The sequence below is a fragment of the Paramisgurnus dabryanus genome, chromosome 11, assembly GCF_030506205.2.
Source record: "Paramisgurnus dabryanus chromosome 11, PD_genome_1.1, whole genome shotgun sequence".
Classification (NCBI taxonomy): domain Eukaryota; kingdom Metazoa; phylum Chordata; class Actinopteri; order Cypriniformes; family Cobitidae; genus Paramisgurnus; species Paramisgurnus dabryanus.
Window position 1 is genome coordinate 18,363,095 of NC_133347.1, and position 18,425 is coordinate 18,381,519.

General features: G+C 37.7%; 2 protein-coding genes across 3 annotated transcripts; both read left to right on the forward strand.

The window, feature by feature from the left end:
* Positions 1–7,539: 7,539 nt before the first annotated feature.
* ptgesl (prostaglandin E synthase 2-like) lies at positions 7,540–10,581 on the forward strand. Its single transcript, XM_065247235.1, has 7 exons — positions 7,540–7,839; positions 7,977–8,171; positions 8,409–8,464; positions 8,793–8,945; positions 9,063–9,263; positions 9,392–9,509; positions 9,674–10,581. Exons 1-7 carry the CDS (start codon positions 7,552–7,554, stop codon positions 9,791–9,793), a joined length of 1,131 nt encoding a protein of 376 aa, XP_065103307.1. The 5' UTR covers positions 7,540–7,551; the 3' UTR covers positions 9,794–10,581.
* Positions 10,582–10,916: 335 nt separating this feature from the next.
* Positions 10,917–18,372, forward strand: odf2b (outer dense fiber of sperm tails 2b). Of its 2 annotated transcripts, none has more exons than XM_065247237.2 (19): positions 10,917–11,693; positions 11,976–12,112; positions 12,194–12,292; positions 12,408–12,587; positions 12,764–12,951; positions 13,048–13,177; positions 13,280–13,411; positions 13,511–13,585; positions 13,675–13,746; positions 13,901–14,017; positions 14,793–14,978; positions 16,392–16,501; positions 16,675–16,810; positions 16,960–17,070; positions 17,140–17,403; positions 17,481–17,581; positions 17,665–17,827; positions 17,908–18,033; positions 18,188–18,372. In XM_065247237.2, the coding sequence occupies exons 2-19, from the start codon at positions 11,999–12,001 to the stop codon at positions 18,350–18,352; spliced, it is 2,469 nt and encodes an 822-aa protein (XP_065103309.1). In that variant the 5' UTR covers positions 10,917–11,693; positions 11,976–11,998; the 3' UTR covers positions 18,353–18,372. The 2 variants fall into 2 exon arrangements, with proteins under 2 accessions (XP_065103309.1, XP_065103310.1); XM_065247238.2 differs by having other exon boundaries at positions 12,842–12,951.
* Positions 18,373–18,425: the final 53 nt, after the last annotated feature.

Consider the following 18,425-nt stretch of genomic DNA (forward strand, 5'->3'; position numbering starts at 1 on the left):
AACACGCTCTACTGCTGTCTACTTTTGTTGCCCCAGGAGATGGCAGGAAAGCTAAACCCCTCCTCGACCTCCTTTCAGTGTTTCCTTATTGCTTCCTTATCTTTATCAACCTCTCTCTCTCTCTCTCTCTAACAACCCCTAACCATGTGAACACCCACACCTATTCTCACAACGTAGGTATGCAGCAAGGTATTGCACTTTATTATGCAGCCTCTCTGCAGAATGCTAAACCTAAAAATGTGCATACGCACACCATATAGCCAGATTGTTTACTGTTTCTTTTAAAGCCACCTAACCATTTAATTTAAAAAACACTACTAACGATCATGCCCGTATCTGATTAACACTTCCATAGAAACGTATGCACATTTGCACATCCATAAGCGGATGCTGCACAGATGCTGCAAGCTCTACGTCTGACTGACCATTTGCTGAATCTACGCGTCGTGCTCTATGCTTCGCCCCTTAGAGACAAGCTGTTTGTGTATATAAAGCTGGTATTGGAGTGAAAAAGCATGCACTTTACTGTCCGTTTTGTTTGAAAAACGAAAAAATGTGCCCGGTGACACCAGACCGCACACTCTCGTGACCAGTCTGCCCAGTGACCTGTGCAAGAGGGAGTCTGGGTCCTGCAATGAACACACTCGAATCCATAAGAGTTGAACAAAATTGCAATGCCCTATCATTAAATGTAGGTCACAAAGCTTTTCAACCACAAATGCATTACAGAAAGCGCCAAAAGCCATCACATCCCAGAAAGGCCCAGATGAGAACGGCGTTCAGACACTTCTTTACAAAATACTCAGATAGACAGCGTGTGCAGATGTTGGAAATAGTCGCATGCAACAGCAAGAAAAGAAATATAAATCGAAACAGGTGATGGTTCGGTATCAGAGGGTGCATGTGATGATTATCTAACAGCATACATAAATAGTTGAGGACCACGGGGATGTGGCACTCTATTATGAAAGCACAGACTGTGGGAACTGTTTTGAAATGCAGAGGATATCCTACGCAGCCATAGAGCAATGTGGTTGCCATGGAGACAGCAAACGCTCTACACTTGAAAAGAGATGCCCAGAGGAACCGCAGTAAAGACCACAGAGACCAACATATATAGCTGACTTATTCAGACACAAGAACCACTGCCTCAACATACACAAAGAAAGAAAAATAGGTTTAATAAGCAAACATTTTCAATGTAAATATGTCGCCTTTATATTATATTCTGTACTCTATGTGTGCTTGTGTGGTGACATTTAAAATTCAATCAGTGTGGACTAACATGTCTTGCTGGCATTTGCATCATTCCATTCACGTCCAGACATGTGAATCTGAGCCGTGAGGTATTCCTGTAAACAAATCTGTCTTGTTTGAAAATGTCTCAGCGCAACCGTTTTCTCAGCTACCTATCCCGTATTGACAGTGAAAATGTTTTTTTCACACAAGCTTTATCAGAGCATAATTTTATTAATTTGTATTTTTATCTTGGCTTTGATTTTAAGCCTGTTATACAAAACATGCATGCCATAATTATCTATTTACTTGCTTTATGATGCAGAAATCATCAAGAGTATCCATATCTCAACTGGAAGAGCATTGCATTAGCAATGCATAGGTCATTATGGGTTCAATCCCTAGGGAACACACATAGCTATAAAAATTTATAGTTTAAATGCACTGTAAGTCACTTTGAAAAAAGGTATTTTGGAACAATCATAACTATATCTATCTATCTATCTATCTATCTATCTATCTATCTATCTATCTATCTATCTATCTATCTATCTATCTATCTATCTATCTATCTATATTAATATAAAGGTGCCGTAGAATGGAAAACTGTATTTACCTATAGGCATAGATGAATAATAAGATTCATTATTGTTTTCTCCTTTTTATGTGAACCTCGCACATGTTAATAACTGCTGGAAACAGGCCAATCTCAACATTACACCAATTGTGAAATTACAGTCGCGATGTACGTCCAAACATTAAATTACATATTTAATTAATTACAATGTTGTTACAATGCTAAAACAAAATTGTGTCTGCTGAGTTAGCGCTATATGCTGTAGTTAATGCTGTTTGATAGCATTTAGGCTGAAGATTTACTATTGCTGTTACAGTTACATTTTGACAGTTCGTACAAAAAAATTTACCACCCCAAAATCTCCATTTCCAATCCCCGGATAACTGATTGTTCCTCAAATCGTGTATCTTCATCTGATACAGGCTCAAACATAAGGTCTGTTTACACACACATAGAGCTACCCAAATGAATCTGCTCTGAGAAACAGCCAATCAGAGCAGAGGACAACATAATTATTCATGATCCTTTCAAATAAGGCAATAACAGACAATTTCATTCTGGGGATATATCCTAGGGTTGTAAATGGACTTGTAACACTGTTTTGTGATGTGACAAAGGCATGTATTATTGTATTCAGAGTCCTGCTGACTAAGTGAGGATCGGATGTGAGATATATTACGTAGGTGAAAAAAAGCTGTCTTTACCACTTTACTAATGTGGTCATTAAATGAAAGAGTAGAATCAATGAGAACACCAAGATTGCGAACGGTTGTAGAAGGTATTATTAAGTCACCATCCAAATCTATCTGCTGACGGAGAACCTAGAGACAACTGATTTAGAGCCAATCAGTATAATTTCAGTTTTTTCAGAGTTAAATTTAAGAAAATTTTCTGCAAGCCAATGCTTGAGTTCCTTGATGCAGGTTGTTAATGCAGGTGGTGAAAACACTGACGTAGGAGGTATGCTGAAATAAATCTGAATGTCATCAGCATAGCAGTGAAAGTTAAACCCATATTGTTTGATAATTTGTCCAATTGATAACATGTAAATGGTGAAGAGAAGAGGGCCCAAAACAGAGCCTTGAGGTACACCGGAACAGATAGATCTGGTGGATGACTTGTGCTTCTGGTATACAACAAATTGTTGCCTCCCTGATAGGTAAGAGGAAACCAGTCAAAGGCATGCCAGTAATCCCAATTGCTGTAAGCCGCGACAGGAGTACCTCGTGATTTACAGTGTCAAAAGCTGAGCTGACGTCTAATAGAAGGAGAGTGCTGAGAGAACAAGTGTTGGAAGCTATGAAGAGATCATTAAGAACCTTAACCAGGGCCGTTTCAGTACTGTGCAATGGACGAAATCCAGATTGAAAGGGCTCATAAAGTTTATGTGCCGTCAGATGGGCCTGCAACTGAGAAGCAACAACTTTTTCCAGTATTTTAGATAGAAAAGAAAGGTTTGAAATGAGCCTGTAGCTGCTTAGAGAAAGAGGATAAAGACCATGCTTTTTAAGAACATGGGTGAGAGCAGCAATCTTAAGCTTAGATGGAGCAATACCAGAGGACAGTGATGTATTAATGAAATGAGTTATATGTTGTGATAAAGCAGTCAGGCAATTTTTTAGTAAAGAGGTAGGTGCAGGGTCAAGGAGACTAGTGGAAGAATTAGATAGCCTGATTATCTCATCAACTACTGTAGGGACAGTAGGGTCAAAACTAGAGAGGCGGTGTGTAAGACATGAAAAGAGTGGTACATTAGTGGTAACAACAGAAAAAGGTTGACAGGTTTGATGTGTTTTACTCTGAAAAAAGTTCAGGAAAGCATCACAGATTTGATCGGAACCTTCTAGAGACTTTGTAGGTGGCTGAGTTAATTTTTTAAACGTAGCAAATAAAGTTTGTGGCCTGTTTTTGGACTTATTAATTAATGTAGAGAGATAGGAAGATCGAGCCGCATTAAGAGCTTCCCTGTACTGCTGAATGTGTTCAGTGTATGCCTGAGAGTGAATAGCAAGGCCATTTTTCTTATGAAGCTTTTCTAACCGACGGCCCAGGGTTTTCATAGCCCTAAGGTCAGCATTGAACCAGGGAGAAATGTGAGAGGATGGAACATATCTAGATTTTAAAGGGGCATACTGATTCAAAATACTCAAAATACTTTCATCATAGACATTATGAATTTCCTCAGCACTAGAGAGGTTGGAACAGGTTGAAAGGTGAGAGTTATTGATAGAAATAGAAAATGACAGAGGATCAATCATCTTCCAGGCACGATAATGAATCAAAGATTTCACAACAGACTTTGGAATGAAAATATTACAGGAAAATTCAATCAGTTTATGATCAGAAATACCTATGTCAGATCCTTTCAGGGCAGTAATATCAATACCAGTAGAGCATACTAAATCCAATGTATGGCCACGAACATGAGTTGGAAAATCAATATATTGCTGCAAATTAAAACAGTCCAAGACAGACATAATTTATGAGCATGAACAGTATCAGCAACATGAATATTGAAATCCCCAAGCAATAACATTGCTTTAGATAGAGCTGAAGCAATTGTGAGCAATTCACACAGATCTGATAAAAACTGAGTGTTTGTCCTAGGAGGCCAGTAAACCAGTATTATAAGCAGAGTAAAGTGGCCAGTGATTTTAAAAGCGAAATATTCAAATGATGTCACATCATGGAAAGATGAAAGTTCAATATGGAGATTCCATGGACCACCGTGGACATGTTTATTTACCCACAGAGAACAAATCACATTACTTCTGGAATAATGTATGCAATATGCATCTAGCTTGAGTGTGGGGGAGTCTGCTTGAACGTTAAAAGAAAAAAGGATTTTAATTACGAAAACAGGTAAAGAACTACATTACCCACAATCTTTAAGTGAGATCACGATTATAACAGCAGCAGTCATCATGAGAGCTCCTGCAGGGGGAACCCTTCTATTATAAGTTGTGTTACTTCAAGCTGCGCTGCGAGAACAACAGGAGGATATCATCAAAGTACTGCAAGGGCAATTCGAGAAATCATGCGGAAGAATTTGCTTTTCGTCTTCCGTGTGTCGGTTCCTGTGGTGTAGCATGAAGTCAAACGCACATGTAAATTATCCATATTAGTGATGTACCAATGTTCAGATGTTTACTTTTAAAAATATTTAATGAGCATAATTATAGCCTGTTGATTTCTGGTGTTTCGTCTTAATGCAACTGCTATACCCTGTCATACGCAAACGCCACCCCTGCATTCTGTGGCACCTTTAATGGAACCTTTGCAGTACCACCGCAGGCCCCCTAGTGGCCTGGCCATTTGAAAAAACTCTGTCTCTGCACTGTGTATTGAATAGAATGAGAGGAATAATAAAAAGACACCAGAGGAAGCACCTACTGTCTGAACATACGAAGAGATCCATCTCCACACAAAGACAGGACAGGGTGGTGTTGGACAGGAACAGAGCCTCCTGTTCTATTTAATGTTTTACTCCACCTCAGAGGACTCTGACTGCTAACTTAATCCTCTTCGTCTTGTGTGGGACATTAAGGCGCCAGGGGAGTCTAAGCACTACGTCATACAAAAAATTTACATGACAAAAGAGAAGAAAAAGGGTCTCTACTTTAACAACCATAAATGTTAAAGCGGACTGTTTAAGCACTGCTTTTAAGAATATTATTCAATATACATTTTATCAGTTTGTGTTGGGGCTAAAACCCATGACCTTCTTCACTGCTAACCCAATGCCTGACCAATTAAGCAACACAGACACAAATACATAGAAGACGTTCTAGACAAACAAAACAAGTTAAATGTTTTGTGGCACTAAGCAAAATATATATGTGGAAATCTCCAGCAATAGCCGTAAGGGACCATAACAGGAAGGCCAGTGAGATACAAGTGGTGACATGTAACACATCCTCTTGCCACATTAATTCTCTGCAGTCACCATAACGTTGTTTTAAAAAATTGCCATCATCTTTCTATGATTTATGGATTACAACATGTAAACAACTTGCATCTGCTTTTAGTATTTTTCCTTGTTTATAACATTGGTTAAACAATGAGGGATCTTGCTTTTGATATGCTAAATGGTCATTTTGCTTGTTACCATATCAGTACAGGACAGGAAAAGTGAGTGACTATTACTCACTTATTCTATCAATTCAATCATTTGTACATTTAGATCTAACAAAAATCATGCTGTTACCGCGACCCCTGCTGGCGGTTTTGTGTAACACAAGAGGCCATTGGCTTGTTTTTCTAAATAAATCATATAATTGATTTGTTAATAAATTAAATTATATATTAAATAGTAAACATTATATTATAAAATAAACATAACATAGAAAATAATGACTGAAGAAAGCTGTGATGCAAGAAATATTTATATTTTGATGTACACATTAACATCTCCCAGGCTGTGTCCGAAATAGCCCTACACCCTCACTATTCCCTACATTTGTCCACTATTATATGAGTTGATAAAAATACAAGTAAGTGAATTTGGACAGTGGGCTCACCGTAAGCGCTGCAACGCGGGCAGGGGTATATTAGGAAATCTGTATGAAAAGATGGTGTGTGGGGGCATCATTTGTTTGCTTGAGTTAGGTGGTAACTGTGGTGCATCCAACAAGAGGATGGCCACTGACAGCAAACTCTTGCATCTCTGTCTAGTAATTTATTGTTAAAAGGTTAGTAAATAAAGTATTGAATTAACGTCTTTTATGTGTGGCTTATTGTTTTGTTACAGTGGAGAAACTAATGTCAATGTTATGGTATGTTACTATTCCAAGAACCCCCCCCCCTTCCAAAAAAATCATAAAGTCAATTATTTGATATTGTAGGTGTGAGCGGGACAAAAACAAATGCAGTGTTAATTGTAACACAACTACTTTACATAGTAACACAAGGTCAAACGATCTGTGCTTTTTGGTCGTTTTCTCTCACTGTCAAAAGATGATCTCCTGAATGAAAGTTTTGATGTGTTTTGTTTGTTTTAAAGAAATGAAAGTAATTTCTTTATTTTCTATGTGTTTTTTTTATTTCTGAACTGGGTGTGTAATTCCCCAAATCCAATTTTGTATTATTTTAATCACAGCACCATTTTGCAAACATCAACAACTTCTAGTCAGGCCCAAAACTTAACATTTGAATGAAACAAAACATATTAAATTATACAATGTATAGTACTCTTGGTTAGTAGCCTTATTTTTCTGAGGTTTTATTACACTTTATAAAATGACATTAAACTGCCCCCCCCCCCGCACCATCTTCATCACCCCACTTTGAAACTGCTCTAAAACAACATTTGCACAAGTATGCCGAGTATTTAAACTTTAAATTTTAATTTTTAAAAATCATAATTTTAATAATGTCTTACCTTTTTTAAAGAGCTGTAATCTTCTTGATTTGGCATTGAATTTCTTCATTAACACGTAGTGTACATCAAACTTATACTAATATCGCTGATCATCATCATAACTGATAATAACGCAGAAAATGTTGAATAAAACCACGTCTATACATACAGACTACTAATTTAAATTTTGAAATAATAAGACTCAATTTACAACCAAAGGTACAACATATCAGCAAAATATAGCTTTTAAATAAGCCATAAAGATTTTATATGATGATCTTAGGTCAGCAGCTAGCAAATACAATGATAGTTATACACGCGTGTTTTGCGCATGTAAGCATTGCGCTTGCCGTAGAATTGTGGGCGTTTGTGTAAAACCATGATGGCGGCGTCCTGTGCGAGAACCCTTGGTAAGGTCGCCCGGCTAGTTTTAGACACGCCGATTAACAGAATAACAAAAACCGACCCATTTATAAATAAATTTCATCTGAGGGGTCAGGTTAGGGCTTACGGTAACAGCGGAGCTGGGTTTAAATCCAGATTTTTGCACATTTCGCCGATACGTTGGAGAGTCCTGGGAGGTGCGTTCCTACTCGGTGGTGGTTTTGGGTTGTACCAGACCATCAAACTCACGTTTCAGCATCACCTCGCAGAAGAGAAAGCTAAAGTAAATGTTTAATTCTGTGCAATTAAAACCTTCATGCAAGTAACGAGTCTTAAATGTTGTATCTGGCATGCACTAGAAAGGTGTATAGAAAGTAACGTCATTTTACTTTATTACGAATATGTGCCTATTTTGACCAGGCACCCGAGCTGGGGACGGATCTGAAGTTGACTTTGTATCAGTATAAGACCTGTCCATTCTGCAGCAAGGTGCGAGCCTTCTTGGATTATCATGGCCTTCGATATGAAATTGTGGAAGTCAATCCTGTTATGCGTCAGGAGATTAAGTGGTCCACTTACAGAAAAGTTCCCATCCTGATGGTGGACAGGACGGTGGTATGTAGCTTGAATAATTTGAATAATGAATAATATTGTACAGTAGTAATTTAGTACAATTGATCAATTTACTATAGTTAATACTATAGTATAGTAATTACACTAAAATAAAGTGTGCTAGTTAAAGTTTATTATAGTGAATAATGCTATAGTACACTACTATATTTTATATGGAATGAAAACTTATGTGATTTTTCCTCCAGCTCATCTGCTGTTCTTCTCTCTTACTTTCAACAGCAAATTAATGACTCTTCTGTAATTATTAGTGCTTTAAAGACTTACCTGATCACCAAGTGAGTATTTTAAGGACAAAGTTGTGGATATCTTAAGTTCCTGTGCTTTTTTAGGGCTCGTTTCTTCATATTATATTAGTCCTAAACTTTAAAAGTGTTTGGTTTGTGTATTTACTCCACATGAAACTTTCAAAGTTTGTGATAGGTGGAAGGATGGAGACATGGCAACAAAAAAATCTATTTTTTTACAGCATTGATAACGTTATTGATTTAAATATATTTAATGCTTTCCTTAAGATCCCAGCCAAGCACTCTATTAATGCAAATAAATATGAATTTTATTATAAATCTTTATTATAAATCTTGATAATGTTTGTTCCCTTTTTAGGCAGAGAACAGTATCTGAGGTTCTTGATTGCTATCCTGAGATAAAGGCGAAGAACGACAGGGGAAAAGATGTAATAGAGTTTGGCAATAAGTACTGGGTCATGGTGAACAATGAGGATGCTGATGGGCTGTATCCCGAAAAAGATTCCAGAAAGTAAAGGAAACCAGTTATGTCTGAAAGTGATTTATTAATCTTGCACATAATTTACATACTCTTGTGTTTATGTTAATGCTAAGAACCGTGATCGATATTTTAACACATTTTGTGCAGAGAGGAGATCAAATGGCGTAAATGGGTAGATGAATGGCTGGTGCACCTAATTTCACCTAATGTTTACCGTACACCAACAGAAGCCCTTGCCTCCTTTGACTACATAGTCAGAGAGGGCAAATTTGGCACATTTGAGGGCTTCTTTGCCAAATATTTTGGAGCGGCTGCCATGTGGATAATTTCAAAAAGACTGAAAAACAGGTATGTTACGATGTCATGCATGTTTGCTTTGTAAGAGAAGTTTGTATTTGGAATAATTTGCTGCTTTGGGAGTTTTTGGGGATGATACTTTAGAAAGCTAAATCATATATTTATTATATATTACACAGACACAATCTGCAAAATGATGTAAGACAGGATCTCTACAAGGCTGTGAATGATTGGGTGGCAGCAATTGGAAAAAACAAGAGATTCATGGGAGGAGATGAACCAAACCTTGCAGATCTGGTATGTGTACTAATGGAACAACTTATGGTTTGTTTGAAAAATAAAATAAAAATGTCATACTGTCTTGAAATTATTATATCGTCTTGTTTTGTGTTGGATGTACAGTTTGTAGTGAATACAGTTTGCATTATGCGTTTTGGTGATTTGATCTGTTTTCAACACAGGCTGTTTTCGGTGTTTTGAGAGTCATGGAAGGCCTTCAGGCTTTTGATGATATGATGGACCATACCAAGGTGAAGAACTGGTACAGGCGTATGGAGAAGGTGGCACAACATGCTCCATAAAAACAAGGCTTTTGTTATTTCTTTATCAACTTGGAGCACTTGACACAGCACAACTCTAAGAAGCAAGTTTGATGCCATCTAATGGTAGCTTAATGCTTTTGCATTGTAAGACGTTATTTTTCTCTTAATGTGAAACTGTGGAGCTAAGAATTTAATTGAAAAAGATGATCAAAGTCATGCACCCAACATACCAGAGAATGTTGTTTTGAATGTTTCAGTGATTTCAATTTTCCATGATTTGTTATAATAATTCAGCTATATGTTTGGATTTATTTCTTTTACTGTAAAACATGTGAATCAGACACTATAACCTACAGGTTCTGTGGAAAGGTTAGGAAATGGTCCGTCAAAATTCATGTACCCAAGCTAAAATCGCAGTTACTTTCCAATTTTATCCATGTTTGGAATTTGCTTTTTGCTTGTATATAAATTGGTAATAACAAGCTACTATACTGTAATTAGCTTTATTTTCAGCAAATGACGGTTAAATTTCTTGCTTTTCTTGCTATGTGTCTTACTTTTCTGAATGGATCTTTTCTGCATTTAGTGATAGATGAGTAAAGATCACAGCAGAAGCCTGCAGTCTACCTCTTGGTTGGTTTACTGTTCCCTTGTTCATAAACTTCCAATATGAGTTTGCAGATCTATGGTTTATATTAAAATAAGCGTTAACAAAATAGGAGTTGAGTTTCAATGTTTTTTGTTTTCTTGTAACTTTGTAATTATTGAAGGTTGATTTAGATGCAAGACTGTTATGTCCACTTAAATAAAAAATTGTCTATGCATTATATTTTGGTAACATATGGTACTTGAGTAATATCATAAAAATACTAGTAAAATAAATGGAAAATCTCAAGGAGATGGTTGTATGTTATTATGTCAGTCTCTTCTTCATTCAGAAGAAATACGCTTATACTATTAGTACACACAAGTGTTAGAAAATAGTACACAAAGAAATACTGTAGTTGTCCAAAACACACATTATCTGAGATAGAGAGTACTGTTCATGACAACCCGTTTTTAATGCATTTTATTTCATAAGAAGTAAAATAAAACATATTTTAGGGCTTTATAGCTGTTTTGCCTAGATGGCCAGGGGCCAGTTGCTTATGCATACATAGCTGGTAAGTTAAGACTTAAGAACTAGTATGGCCAACTAGTAATTATTTAGGGCTATCAATCCTATGTAACTCACCTCAAAACATGATCAGTTTTGAAGAAAACAAATTGATGACTAACTTGTAAGCCTAGTCTAAACAGTTTACGCAATTGGCCGCATATTTTATTAAATATAATTAAGCACATTTTCCACCCAAATTCTTATAACCATATGTGTCTACACATTTTACTTGCACAGTTTTGATTTCTATTTTATTCTCATTAGTTTCTAATTACTGTAATACAGTATTTGTATAGAAAAAGTCTACTAAATGTTCTTTAAAAAATATATTTAATGCCTTCCACTGTTTGCTACTTGACAGAAACAAATGGTTAAATGTTTACTTTTAAAAAGGAACACACATGTATTGAAATCTTAAAAAAATAATTATTACACTTTATCCAAGATCCCATCATCACCGACGATAGGATATTTTTGGGCTTAAATTATTTAAGGAAATTATTTAGGGTTATTATTATCAGAGGCGCGGTCATCTTGAACCTAGATACGCATCGTTGCTACAGTAACGGAATACGCTTCTGTTCATTGGGCGTTAAACACACGTCTCAAACCCACTTCATTCATTGAACTTTCGAACCAACCAATAGGATACCATATCAAAGTTTAAAGGCGGGATTTAGGCCGTCAGGCGTGTCTCTGATTGGTGGCTATTGTTGTCAATGCGAGAGTCTACCGGGTGTCGCAAACAACATTGCACTGGGGACGCAACGTTGAATTGAGGTTAGTGTTAAAATTGTTTCATTTTAACGTATTATAAAGTACGCAAATACATTTATAAATGCATTTCTGGTCAACAAGGCTTAAATGACCGTAAAAACAAATGGTCTAATAATATCTAGTGTATCGGACCGAAAACGGATTAGAAGAACATAACTAAACTGAACTGACTAAGGAGAGTTCTTTTGAACATAAGTTACATATAAATAATACATTTCTGATTCCTAATACGACAGTTAAAGTATCAAACGAAATAGTTTTTTCATAAAAAATATACACTCCTAGTCCAGACACATCTAACTGAAGAGATGAAAACACGCTCGTCTTCTCCGCCCATCCATGTTCATGTCCCAGACTCGACATCTGTTCATGTTCACCTGAAGAAGAGTCCACAGAGGAGCACAACTGTGCCACATGTACAGGTCAGACTTGTATACTCCTTCATCATTTCAGTTCAAGTCTTTAATTTTGAGATTCGCTGATCACAAGTTGATCCTCAACAGGGTCAAGTTGGCAATCTGCGATCTACTTCCATCGTAAAGGTCCGAGTTCCCTGGGTTCCTCCTGGAAAGGCCCCGAGAAGAACTGACTACAAGTGGGAGGTTTGTTTTAGTCTTATCAACTATTTCAATACTTAACAGCACAGGTTATTAAAACAACCATTTTTTTTTTAATGTGACCGAATGACTGGGTTGTTATACCAATCATTGCCATCAGGGGACAACTCGCCGCTTAGAGGTGACAACAGGACAGGACGCTGACCTTTCCTCACCCCCTCTGCGGCTCACTGACCTGTCAAGTGAAGAGAATAATGCTAAAGGAGCAACTGGCAACGTTTCTGATTATGAAAGAAAAATTGAAAGTCTAATGTATGAGGTTGACTGTATAAAAAGTAAGGTATGAATTTACATTTATGCATTTGTGTTTTATCCAAAGCAAGTTACAGATAATTTAAGTCATACATTTTATCTGTGTTTTCATTGGGAATCAAACCCATGATTCCATAAAATGGTGAACAGCAAGAGTATTACAAATATATACAAATCTTAACACTCCACATGGACATTTTGCAGGTGAAGTTACAGCAAACAGAAGACCAGCTCATGCACCAATCACAGCATATGAATGCCTGTCGACGTGTTATTGACCAGCAGGAAGAAAAACTTAAGGAGGCCAGTAAGGAATTGAGAAGGTCAAGGCGTGAGAATTCTGACCTGTGTAGCACTGTAGATGGACTGCAGGGTGGGCCTGGACAAATGAGGTATTATTTTTTAAGGTTTATTACACACATTTGCTTTTAGAGAGAGGCCTGTGTGAATTTTTAGTTTGGAGATGTTTTATTTTTTTCTGTTGACAGGTCAGAAACAGAAGCTCCACACCAGGAGATAGAAACTCTGCTTAGGAAACTGGTGGAGGCTGAGATAGATGGGCAGGCTGTGGCCAAACAAGTGGTGCTTCTGAGGGAAACCATAGGAAAACTTAAGAAGGTGAGAAGTTTTGAGAATAGCAGCATATAGCAACCATATAAATAATAATAATAATAATAAACATTATAAATCTTATTGCATGTGTGTTCTGTGCGTGTGCAGGACAAAAAACAGTCAAAGACGCATTTTGATCAGGTGGAGCGTCAACATGAGCTAATAGAACAGAAGTTGGATGCCTTTGAGAAGACAAACCGCACCCTTCGACGACTTCTGAGAGAGCAGCATGGACATGAGGTACAAATAACTTCCTGTACAGTTACTGAATCTCATTTCTCCAGTATTATGAATGTTCAGCATACAAAAGTTTTAATCTGTCTCATCTCTGTACTGCAGACAGATGCTTTGAGGATGTCAGATGAGAGGGAGATACTGATGAGAAAACTAGCTGAATCGGAGTCTGAAAGAAGGGTTTGTGAATTAAATATGAAGTTAAAGAAACTGTATATTGATGATTTGATCTTGTTAATGATTTATTTCATTCTCACTTTCTCTTGCAGAAGCTTGAGGCTAAACTCAATACTAAGGAAAGAGAATCTGATCAGCTAGCTGAGAATTTGGAAACTGAAAGGGTAATAATATATATTTTTTTCTACAAAATTGCTTGCAAATTTTCCACAGCATATTTTAAAATGTAAATGTATTGGTGCATCTGTGTTGTGTTAGCTTTTGACCTTATGCATGCATGGTTTTGTCTGGGGAAACATGCTGTTGCTATTGTCACAGGACCATTTGAGGACCACAGGAGACCTCTCCAAGGTACTTGAATCCACTCGTAGTCGTCTGCAGAGCCAGCTTCGCAAGAAAGTGGCTGAAAATAACCGTCTGGAAGCTCAGATTCAAGTAAGGCTGGGACACACTGGACGATTTTTACATCTGATGCGATTTTAAACAATTATTAAAATCATAATTCTCAGAATGCACACACTGGATACTTCGACCAGATCGCGAGACTACACAGGTGATGACTGTAGTAATGATTTCATGACACTAGGGCTGCACGATAAATCACGTGCAATTTTTATGCACCTCCATCTCATCAGTAAAGCCAGTTCCATGATTGGTAGTAAATCGCCATCACCTGATTTTAAATGGAGCGGCATTTACTACACAGAGCCGTAGTTCAATGACAAGCTAGGTAATATTGCATTCATAATCGTGGACGAATCAATTCACGGTTGAGCTTGCACAATCTCCATTGGCTATTGCAGCTGTCATGTCGGAGGCAGCCTGATCACTTGTTTGATATTTACGATTTTGGGATCGTGAGGCTCCAACGCAATCAGAAACGGCAAAATAATTGCAATGACACCACACCGGAGGTGGTTTTTTGTGACAAAGAAATAAAAGTGTGATAAAACACTAATCGGGTCAAGCCGCCTTTCGATCAACGAGGTTGCAATTCAGGCTTAAAATCTTCATTTGTGCGGGATTTTCCACAAGAATTTTGGTTTTAATTCATAGGATTTGAGCACTGTATCATATAGAGATCACATAATGTACAGTTTAGACTAGAGCACGTAATATAATATAATATAATACAATACAATACATATAATGAATAATAATATAAATGAAAACATTACATTTCTCAGTTATTCTCTTTTCCTGAACACAGAGGCTGGAGGGAACAATGCAGCAGCAGCAGGAAGAGGTTCAGAGTCTGCTGGAACAGATGAAGCAGCTGGAGAAACACTGTGAAGGAGACAGAGACATCCACAAACAGATCCTAGAGGAACAGAGAAAACGTGCTGAACAAAGTATGAACACAGCAGCCCGGCTCTCGGAACAAATTCAGGAGAAGGTACAGAATTATGTTACTATACACAGAGGTTTCTTATGCCTTATAAAAGTCATATGTGTTATGTATTGATTAAAGCAAGACTCCAGCCAAATATCAAAATTACCCCATTATTTACTCACCATCAAGCAATCCGACGGTGGCTCATCCTCTTTCAGACGAACACATTTGGAGTTATTTTATTAAATGTCCTTGCTTTTCCACGCTTTATAACAGTAGAAAACATGGATCAGGGAACAACTTCTAACTTTGAAACACAAAAAAGTGCATCCATCCTTCACAGAAGTAGTCCACACCAGTGGCGGCCAGTGACTTCTTTTTTTGTTGAGGGCGCACAATGTGAAGCTCGTCACAACATGTATTTAGCCCATTATGTGTGTTTTTCGTCATTTAAAAATATGTGTTTGTTGCACATATGTGCATCACGTGCCATGTCAAAATATTCAATTCAATTTTTCAATTCAATTTTATTTAAATAGCGCTTTTCACAATTGGCAATTGTTTCAAAGCAGCTTTACATTAATAGGAGCAGTGAAAAGCACAGAAAATGGACACATAGCATAACAGTACAGATAGCATAAGCAGCTAAATTTGTTGCGGCTATGAATCAACATTATAAGCAAGTGTATTACTAATGTATCATATAGAAGAGGGTGCTAAGTGAAGCCAATGAAGGCTGCCTCCCCGGGTTGAAAAACCCCCTAGGAGAAAAAAACCCAGACTTTTTAGCCAAGGAAAAAAAAACCCTTGGGAGATATATATATATATACATATCTTGTGTGTAATCATAGTTTACTGTCAAGGGAGTGTCGTAAGAGTTTTTGTGAATGTGAGTGTCTCTTTTATCATAAACAATTTTGACGCGTGTGCAGCAGGCACTTATTTTGACAAGACACATAATGCACAAGGTTCACATGATGCAACAAACACATATTTTGAAAACACGAGCAACACACATGACACTTCGAACTAGGTATCAACCGATATGGATTTTTTTTGTGCCGATACCTATTTTTGTACAGGCTGCCGGTTTTCTGGAGCCGATATTTGGAGCCGATACTGCTTTTGCTCACTCAATTTACATCATAAAAATTACACAATGATGATGCCAAATGTTACTATCTCAATTAAAAAAGTAACATTTATTGAACTTAAAAAAAACTATATTTAACAAATAGTAAAACAGGTGAGGGTGCTATGAAACCATGAACAGCACTTTCCCCTATTACGAGGAACTCGCCAGCAAAGGATATTGATTTCATTATAAAATAAATCCAAATGTGTTTGTCTGAAAGATGACTGACATATGTATCTCAGATTTTTGGCTGGAGTATCCCTTTAATGATGATTGTAAAGGTAATTTTTCGAGTATGAATCATGCAGTGTGCACTATTGTTGATGTTTATGTCTGTTCAGGAGGCTCAGTTAGCAGAGGCGCTTTCCACCACTGAGGAGCTTCGGCAGCGTTGCTCCAAACAGAGCAGAGAAAAGAGCCAACTTGAGCAAGAGATCACAACCTTAAATAAGTCAGTGACTCGAATGTCCATTTGCTTTAACTTATTTTAAATATTAGATCGTTTTTAGTCAATGCATTTTTAGTTTTTCAAAAAACTGTATTATTTCTTATTTCCTTAATACATTTGCCTTTAAAAACACGAATAAACATGAATTGGTTTTAGCATTTTTTTTCTTTTTACAGTCATCTCACCAAGTTGACCGAACAGCTGCGCAGTTGTGAAGCGAAGTCCAGGGCAGAGAGAGAAGGCCTTCTCAGCCGCCTGCATTCACTTACCTCAGATACCACATCTGCTAAACTGGAGAACCAAAGACTCAAGGCAAAATACTTTTTAGGTCAAAATCTCAATGCATGCATGATTTACAGACAATGCACTCCCAGAACGCATTGCAACGAGCTCAGGATAGTTAAATACATTAAAATAATTTCAAATGTATTCAAATATTGATTTTATGTCTCCTTCACCAGACCACTCTGTCAGCCACAGAAGACAGGCTCTCTTCGTCTTATGCAGAGGTGCAGCAGCTAAAGATTTCACTGAAGGACTTTGACAGCCTAGTAGAGGGTTACAAGAGCCAGGTACTTTTAACATACCATCCTCACAGCTCATAAAAATCCAGGTGCACTAACTTACCCGTTCGCTCACAGTTACAAAAGATGCGTTTGGAATCAGAGGAATACTCCCTGAGACTGGAGCTAGCGGAGAAGGAGGCTCGGAGTGATCTTGCTGAGGTGGACAGAGAGGTGGATCAGGGCCGCAAGCATCTCCAGGCCCGGCTGAAGGAGATGGAAGCGCTGCACGGAGCTTTTAAGCGCACAGAGGAGGAGCTCAGAGAGACCAGAGAGAACATGAACATCCAGGACAGAAAATATGCGGAGCAAACCAGCACCCTGTCGGAGCTTAGGATCAAAGTAATGTGTTGAGATCACACACACTCTTTATATCACATATCTACGGATATCTAATCGTTTGTTGTTTCTGTACATAGATGGAACAGCAGGGTTGTAAAATAGAGACACTCCAGGAAAACAACTTATTTGTACTTGAAGAGAACAAGAAGCTAAAATGCACCGTGGAGAGCATGGAAAGGTCTGATGCAATTCACTAATTTTGACTTTACGAACATTACTCTTTTTTTTTTAAACAATTTATCTACAATTGGTGGCATACAGGAAGATGGAAGAGGTGAACATTCAAAACCGGGATCTGCTTCAAGTTATTGCAAAGAGGAAAGAGACCATTCACAACACACAGCTGCGTCTGGAGGACAAAACGCAAGAATGCGACTCCCTCTACAGACAGGTGGAGCAGGCCAGAGAGGAGGCACAGAAACAGGTCCCATTACATTCTCATTTTGTGACTAAAATTGTTTTACGTGTGTATATGAATGCTGCAAAATCAATCTTTCTTCATAGGTGGACCAGAGCCTCGAGCGGATGCTGTCCAAGGAACGGTCAGCTCAGTCCAAAAAGCTGGACTTGGAGACCCAACTAAGCGTGGCTAAAACTGAGCTGGGTCAGCTACGCCGCAGCAAAGATGATGTAAGTTTTCTCATGTTGAATACGACCTGTGAAACTTTGCATTGCACTAGTTCATAGTACTGCAAACCAGCGCTTAGCTCCTATTTAACCTAGCATGCCAAATGTTGAGATACGAGCCACCATATAGGTGCAATAACAGTTTTTATTTTATTAGATGGAGAAGCGATTTCAATGCAAACTTCAAGACATGAAGAACCAGTTGGAGCAGGTGAACAGCACCAATCGGAGCCTGCAGAACTACGTCTACTACCTCAAGGCCTCGTACACCAATGTGTTCGGAGATTCTGCGTTAACAAGCTCACTGAACATCCCTATGTAAATGTGTGGCTTCACTTTAAGTTCATGATCATTTTTAAATACCTCACTCACTCACAATGACCTTTTAATAAAAT

Excerpts from the sequence above, each read along its gene's own strand:
- odf2b (XM_065247237.2), top strand. The coding sequence starts at position 11,999 with ATGAAAACACGCTCGTCTTCTCCGCCCATCCATGTTCATGTCCCAGAC. Across the intron at positions 12,293-12,407 it reads GAACTGACTACAAGTGGGAG|GGGACAACTCGCCGCTTAGA; the intron begins GTTTGTTTTAGT and ends CATTGCCATCAG. Across the intron at positions 18,034-18,187 it reads TACGCCGCAGCAAAGATGAT|ATGGAGAAGCGATTTCAATG; the intron begins GTAAGTTTTCTC and ends TTATTTTATTAG.
- ptgesl (XM_065247235.1), top strand. The coding sequence starts at position 7,552 with ATGATGGCGGCGTCCTGTGCGAGAACCCTTGGTAAGGTCGCCCGGCTA. Across the intron at positions 8,946-9,062 it reads CCCGAAAAAGATTCCAGAAA|AGAGGAGATCAAATGGCGTA; the intron begins GTAAAGGAAACC and ends CATTTTGTGCAG. Across the intron at positions 9,510-9,673 it reads AACCAAACCTTGCAGATCTG|GCTGTTTTCGGTGTTTTGAG; the intron begins GTATGTGTACTA and ends TTTTCAACACAG.